Source organism: Oncorhynchus kisutch, linkage group LG20 (genome assembly GCF_002021735.2).
Source record: "Oncorhynchus kisutch isolate 150728-3 linkage group LG20, Okis_V2, whole genome shotgun sequence".
NCBI classification, from domain to species: Eukaryota; Metazoa; Chordata; class Actinopteri; order Salmoniformes; family Salmonidae; genus Oncorhynchus; species Oncorhynchus kisutch.
This window is the reverse complement of record NC_034193.2, coordinates 37,696,402-37,704,057: the sequence shown is the minus strand read 5'-3', so window position 1 is coordinate 37,704,057 and position 7,656 is coordinate 37,696,402. Positions and strand designations below refer to the sequence as shown.

Here is a 7,656-nt window from a genome sequence, read left to right as displayed (position 1 = left end):
TAGTCCACAATCATCTCCTTTGTCTTGATCACATTGAGGGAGAGGTTGTTGTCCTGGCACCACACAGCTTGGTCTCTGACCTCCTCCCTGTAGGCTCTCTTGTCATTGTCGGTGATCAGGACTACCGCTGAATCATTGGCAAATTGAATGATGGTGTTGGAGTCGTGCCTGGCCGTGCAGTCATGAGTGAACAGGAGGGGACTGAGCACGCACCCCTGAGGGGCCCCTGTGTTGAGAAACAGCGTGGCGGATGTGTTGTTACCTACCCTTACCACCTGGGGGCGGCCCATAAGGAAGTCCAGGATCCAGTTGCAGAAGGAGGTATTAACTTCTTAAGTTGCCCAAACTAAACGGCCTGCTCCTCAGTCTCAGTTGCTAATATGTACATAGTATTATTCGTATTGGATAGAAAACACTCTAAAGTTTCCAAAACTGTCAAAATAATGTCTGTGAGTATAACAGAACTGATATTGCAGGCGAAACCCTGAGGAAAATCAAACCAGGGAGGCTTATATTTTGAAAACTCCATGTTCCATAGCCTGCCTTTGCTCCATTTAAAGCGATATCAACCAGGTTCCTTTTCCTATTGCTTCCTCAAGGTGTCAACAGTCGTTAGACATAGTTTCAGGCTTTTATTTTGAAAAATTAGTGAGAATGATGACATCGTGTCATTGTATGGGCAGAAAACATTTGACATGTTTCTGTGGACATTACGGATACTATTTAGAATTTGTCTGCGTTGTCGTGATCCCTCTTTCCTGTGGATTTCTGAACATAACGCGCCAAACAAACAGAGGTATTTTGGATATAAAAATAATCTTTATGGAACAAAAGGAACAATTATTGTGTAACTGGGAGTCTTCGGAGTGAAAACATCCGAAGATCATCAAAGGTAAACGATTAATTTGATTGCTTTTCTGGTTTTCGTGACCAAGCTACTTGATGCTAGGTGTACATAATGTTTTGTCGAGCGATCGATCAATTTACACACGCTTGGATTGCTTTCGCTGTAAAGCATATTTTCAAAATCTGACACGACAGGTGGATTAACAAAAGGCTAAGCTGTGTTTTGCTAGATTGCACTTGTGATTTCATGAATATAAATATTTTTTGTAATATTATTTGAATGTGGCGCTATGCAATTCAGAGGTTGTTGATGACAATTATCCCGTTAACGGGATGGCAGCCATAAGAAGTTAAGTCCCGGGGTCCTTAGCTTATTGATGAGCTTTGGAGGGTGCTATGGTGTTGAACGTTGAGCTGTAGTCAATGAATAGCATTCTCACATACAGTTGAAGTCGGAAGTTTATACATACAACATAGCCAAATACATTTAAACTCAGTTTTCACAATTCCTGATATTTATTCCTAGTAAAAAATCCATGTCTTAGGTCAGTTAGGATCACCACTTTATTTAAAGAATGTGAAATGTCAGCAGAGAGAAGGATTTATTTCAGCTTTCATTTCTTTCATCACATTCCCAGTGGGTCAGAAGTTTACATACACTCAATTAGCATTTGGTAGCATTGCCTTTAAATCGTTTAACTTGGATCAAACGTTTAGGGTAGCCTTCCACAAGCTTCCCACAATAAGTTGGATGAATTTTGTCTCATTCCTCCTGACATAGCTGATGTAACTGAGTCAGGTTTTTAGGCCTCGTTGCTCGCACACGCTTTTCCAGTTCTGCCCACAAATTTTCTATCGGCTTGAGGTCAGGGCTTTGTGATGGCCACTCTAATACCTTGACTTTTTTGTCCTTAAGCCATTTTTTCACAACTTTGGATCATTGTCCATTTGGAAGACCCATTTGCGACCAAGCTTTAACTGATGTCTTGAGATGTAGCTTCAATATATCCACATCATTTTCCTACCTCATGAAGCCATCTATTTTGTGAATTGCACCAGGCCCTCCTGCAGCAAAGCACCCCCACAACATGATGCTGTCAACCCGTGCTTCACAGTTGGGATGGTGTTCTTCAGTTTGGAAGCCTCCCCCTTTTTCCTCCAAACATAACGATGGTCATTATGGTCAAACAGTTCTATTTTTGTTTCATCAGACCAGAGGACATTTCTCCAAAAAGTACAATCTTAGCCCTCATGTGCAGTTGCAAACCATAGTCTGGCTTTTTTATGGAGGTTTTGGAGCAGTGGCTTCTTCCTTGCTGGGCGGCCTTTCAGGTTATGTCGATATAGGACTCGTTTTACTGTGAATATAGATACCTTTGTACCTGTTACCTCCAGCATCTTCACAAGGTCCTTTGCTGTTGTTCTGGGATTGATTTTCACCTTTCGCACCAAAGTACGTTCATCTCTAAGAGACAGAATGTGTCTCCTTCCTGAGCGGTATGACGGCTGTGTGGTCCCATGGTGTTTAAATGTGCCTACTATTGTTTGTACAGATGAACGTGGTACCTTCAGGCGTTTGGAAATTGCTATTTACTATTTTTTTCTGAGGTTTTGACTGATTTATTTGTATTTTTCCATGATGTCAAGCAAAGAGGCACTGAGTGTGAAGGTAGGCCTTGGAATACATCCACAGGTACACCTCCAATTGACTCAAATTATGTCAATTAGCCTATCAGAAGCTTCTAAAGCCATTACATCATTTTCTGGAATTTTCCATGCTGTTTCAAGGCACAGTCAACTTAGTGTATGTAAACTTCTGACCCACTGGTATTGTGATACAGTGAAATAATCTGTCTGTAAACAATTGTTGTAAAAATTACTTGTGTCATGCACAAAGCAGATGTCCTAACCGACATGCTAAAACTATAGCTTGTTAACTAGACATTTGTGGAGTGGTTGAAAAAAGTTTTAATGACTCCAACCCAAGTGTATGTAAACTTCCGACTTCAACTGTACCTTCCGAAAACGTCAACATTTAGATCTTGGACAAGCCACCCAATGGCTGTACTTTGTTGTTCTAAAAGCATTTTTTTGTCTTTTCCATAATGTTTGTGACCTTATGGTTTCATCTGCTGCACTTTCAGGTTTGACAAATTGGTGTATGTTGGAATGAAGATGAAGAGTCTCAGCTGCAAGTTCTGAAGGCCATAGTCAGAAAGTACGTGTGTGATGCCTGATTATAATTTATTGTCAAACATGAACAGCAAAAAGCTGATAACACTACTGGTGTTTTTTCCCCAAAAGTTATCCTTGCAGAATCATGTTTAAAGTGCAGAAATTTGTTTCAAACATATGGTATTTGTGCTGTATGTGAATTGCTATGCGTGTCTGTGTATTTCTGTGCTCTCAGGTTCAAGGTGGACCTGAGCGTCAGTCTCCAGGATGTAGTGGAACGCTGCACTCCTCAGCTCACAGGGGCGGAAATGTATGCTCTCTGCTCCGACGCAATTGGAACATTTTTCTGTCCTGCTAAACATTCAACATACTTTTGGGTGTCAGGGGAAATGTGTGGAGTAAAAAGTACAATATAATCTTTGGGAATGTAGTTCAGTGAAAGTTGTCAAACATATAAATAGTAAAGTAAAGATACCCCAAAAAACTACTTTAGTAGTACTTTCAAATATTTTTACTTTAGTACTTTACACCACTGGTTAATGGCCGACATCGGCAACTCTCGTTGGGTTAATGAGGCAACTAGTCACACCTGTGACAGGTCCTTTAAAAGGAGAGGTGGAAGAAGTAGACCATAACTCACAGACAACAGAGACACCCAGTGAATCCCTTGGAAGAGTGCAGAAGGTGAGATTGTGTCATTATTTAATAGACTATCTGCATCTCAAATGGCAACTTAATTTTATGTGACCCTGGTCAAATGTAGTGCACTATATAGGGTGCCATTTTGTGGAGTGACACCCTGAATTTAAGAGCATAGACTAATAGTTACCTTTGCAGTAAAGAGGTAGTCTATGACTCGCTCTAGGATGCTTCCCCTTCCCTATCTAGTGCACTGTGGGCCTTTGTCAAAGCTGGTTCACTACAACAGGAATGAGGAGCCATTTGGGAAGGATAGATTTTCCTGTGTGCCAGGCTCTTCAACCACATACAATAGATAAGAAGATACCTGAATTTTGGCGGAAGAATCGTAGCGCCGTGTTGCCAATACTCTGTTCTTGAGGTCCTCAGGACTGGGTTTAACAATTGTTGCTTAAGTTTTGTACTTAACACAGGGTTTCCTTAACCTCTCCTCTAGTACCCACAGCCATTCCAAATGTTTTAAAATGCTCAACTAATCTCACTCTCATTCTCTCTCTCTCTCAGGAGACTATCACCATGGCGGCGTTAACCATCATTCTGCTTGTCAGCACAGCTTTTGCTCTGGGAGGTAAGAGTGATGTACCTCACACTTACTCCCAAAATGTTAATAAAAACATTAGTGGGTGTTGATCTGTCCTCTACACACACGTATGTATTAATGTTTCGTTTCATAACGAGTTGTCCCTTGGCCAGCCATTATCAACTGACACTGGAGAGAGGTTTGTCTTGCTCAAGGGCACATGGACAGATATTTTAACTTGTCATCTCAGGGATTAAAACTAGGAACCTTTTGTGTTACTGGCCAAATTCTCTAATCATCTAGTTCCAGAAATGTATATTGGTGTCTAGATGCTGGACTGTGGTATTCTGATATGAATGGTTTGATCATTCAACTGGCTGTATGATTGGATTGTCTACCAACTATCAGAAAATAACACTGATACCATTTACCCCCACTTTCATTCTTGGTTTCATCAGCTGTTTTCAAATGACAGAAACTGAATTTTGACTGCACAGGACTTTTAAACAAGTAGCAGAATTTCAATATTTAGCCAGGAAGTACCTAGGTTACATCTGAAATGGAACCCTATTCTGTATAAACTACTTCTGACCAGGGCACATATGGGACGCAACACAAGATTACGGCATGCATGTGCTGCAATGTTATGTCCATGTTATTTGTGTCCAGATGCTACGATACGACCCATGACCCCCTGTGAGCGTGCTAGATATGCTGCGACACATGGCCCAATTGGAGCCTACATCCCCACGTGCGACGCCGCTGGACGGTACACCCCTAAGCAATGTTCGGGCTCTACAGGTTAACACGGACGTACATACACATTTAATTATCTAATTCAGTTGAATGTTACACATACAATATTTACACTTTACTGTAACATGTCTATTTCTGGTAGGTTACTGTTGGTGTGTGACCACTACTGGACAGAAGATCCAGGGTACGGACACTCCACCAGGCACTGCTATCAACTGCTAGCAACTGTTCCAAGGTGTGTGTGTACATACTCATTCACTAAATGTTATTTCTTTGCAGCTGATTCTGGATGTTAATGATTTTGTCTAATTGTAGATGAAGGGCGTTGGCATGGAGACGTTGATAAGACGGACAGTTGTCTTTACTGTACTACAGGAACTGATTCACATCCCATTTAAATACATGAAGAAATCCAGAGATTAAACTGTTGATTTACTTACTTTATTGTTGGTGTGATATGCTGAACAATATATCTGAACCAGTCCATTTCTGGGAAATGGAGGAAGGAGTAGGACTGTATTACCGGCAGTTACAAGAATAGGTAGTCAAATTCCACGTGACCATTTAGTAATTAGGCTTCTCCAAGCTCTGATGCTGGTGATGGTCATTAGTAGTCTACCGCACTTGCTAACTGCCTGGTACTCAGCACTCTATTGTCCCTCTAATCACTGTCATCAATGTAATTTGAAAATCTAAATTGCTTAATGAGCTCTATGCAATTGTGTGAGAAGCCTGATGGGATCCTCTTTTTAAAGTAAAGCCATCAGCTTCTACAGGCTCCAGGCAAAGTTTGAACACACCGACTCATTCCAGGGTGTCAGTAAAAATATTTTCTGCAGTGTATAATAGTGATGACATCGAGTATGAAATAACATGTATGTCTTAAACAAATCAAAATATTTAGAGATTCTTCAAAGAAGCCACCCTTTGCACACTCTTGGCGTTCTGTCACGATGATTTTCAATCCCAATGATGACTAATCAATAGCTTTGACCAATCTGAGGTTTGTAAGACAATGGGTTTAATAATTAGGCAGAGACTCGGATTATGCAAAAGATTAACACATTTTATTCAGAGAACGTTCTGAAGTCCATTATACAAAGACGTCCATTTTATACTGACTCCTTTACTTACAGTTTAATTGTTCTTGGTATTTTCTTAGGCACACATTTTGCTCTCTCCCAGTCCAACCTAGTTAGTTGTTTAACTTGTTGACGCACCCCATCCCGGTAGCGGGATAATTGTCATCAGCAACGTTGAATAGCATAGCGCCACAGTCAAATAATATTACTACAAAATATTCATGAAATCACAAGTGCAAAACGCAGCTCAGCCTTTTTGTTAATCCACCTGTTTATTATGCTTTACAGCGAAAGCAATCCAAGCTTTTGTGTATGTTTATCGATCGCATGACAAAGCATTATGAACATAGCATCAAAGTAGCTTGGTCACGAAAAGCAATCAAATTAATCGCTTAACTTTGACATTTGGATGTTTTCACTCACGAGACTCCCAGTTACACAAATGTTCCATAAAGATTATTTTTAGATCCCAAATACCTCTTGTTGCGTTATGTTCAGAAATCCACAGGAAAGAGCAGTTATGACAAATAGTTTCCAAAATGTCCCCAGAAACATGTCCAATGTTTTTTATAATCAATCATCAGGTTGTTTTTTAAAATGTATAATCAATAATATCAACTGCAAATGTCTTTCTCAGTAGGAGAGGGAAAAGCAATACCTATCCAAATTCTGTTGCGTGAGCAAAACTCATGTGACCACTTGACGCGATGTTATCGTTCTGGCTCATTTTTGACAATGAAGCCACTTCCTGTTTTGATTTTCCTCAGGGTTTCGCCTGCAATATCAGTTCTGTTATACTCACAGACAATATTTTGACAGTTTTGGAAACTTGAGTGTTTTCTATCCAATAATAATATGCATATATTAGCAACTGAGACTGGGGAGCTGGCCGTTTTACAATGGGCACCTTTTCATCAAGCTACTCAATACTGCCCCTGCAGCCATAAATAAAGTGTTGCAATTCTAACTAAACAGCATTTCTTCATCTTTATGCTTTCGTTACTCTTCTTGATATTCTTCCTTTTATTCTGGAGCAAATTTGAGCAAATTGCTCAAGGGCCACGGTTGATTCATCTGTGAAGACGACATTATTGAATGTCTCTCCAATTTTGATCCATGCCTGGGCTTGCTGGATGGAAAGTTCTTTGTTTGTCAGACGAATCATTGGGTTGAAACTACAGAACAGTACAAATACAAGTGAACACACATGGTTAATGTTCTGGGAATTTACTTTGGGAATAAATATCACTGATTTACAGAAATATTGGAACAAAGTTGTCTAATGAAGGCAAACTATTTAGAATCCTCCAATCCTGTAGCCTACTCCCGACCGTCACAATGTACAGCGCCATATTCTCCATTCCATCCTAACGGAAGCTCTGAATAGAAACACCATAATATTCCACAAATTTCTTCATCAATCCCATATACTAAATTGTTACAAAAAAAGTTTTAAATTCTCTGGTAATGCCAATACAGAATAGTATCAAATGCTTCTCAAACTAGCAGTAACAGAAAAAATGGCTGAGAATTAAATGACATGCCACAGAATTCTGTGGCAGCACGCAAGGTGTGCCG

At 40.1% G+C, this 7,656-nt stretch overlaps 1 protein-coding gene across 1 annotated transcript; it reads left to right on the top strand.

Annotated features, from left to right (window-relative positions):
* The first annotated feature begins 3,576 nt into the window (after positions 1–3,576).
* Positions 3,577–5,435, top strand: LOC109875532 (nidogen-2-like). The gene is made up of 5 exons (XM_020467868.2): positions 3,577–3,705; positions 4,225–4,288; positions 4,910–5,041; positions 5,139–5,231; positions 5,312–5,435. Exons 1-4 carry the CDS (start codon positions 3,592–3,594, stop codon positions 5,216–5,218), a joined length of 390 nt encoding a protein of 129 aa, XP_020323457.2. The 5' UTR covers positions 3,577–3,591; the 3' UTR covers positions 5,219–5,231; positions 5,312–5,435.
* The last annotated feature ends 2,221 nt before the right edge of the window (positions 5,436–7,656 follow it).

What these genes read in the sequence shown, in the direction of transcription:
- LOC109875532 (XM_020467868.2), top strand. Translation starts at nt 3,592, where the DNA reads ATGAGGCAACTAGTCACACCTGTGACAGGTCCTTTAAAAGGAGAGGTG. An exon ending in CCCTTGGAAGAGTGCAGAAG is followed by an intron (nt 3,706 to 4,224) that starts GTGAGATTGTGT and finishes TCTCTCTCTCAG; the next exon opens with GAGACTATCACCATGGCGGC. An exon ending in CACAGCTTTTGCTCTGGGAG is followed by an intron (nt 4,289 to 4,909) that starts GTAAGAGTGATG and finishes ATTTGTGTCCAG; the next exon opens with ATGCTACGATACGACCCATG.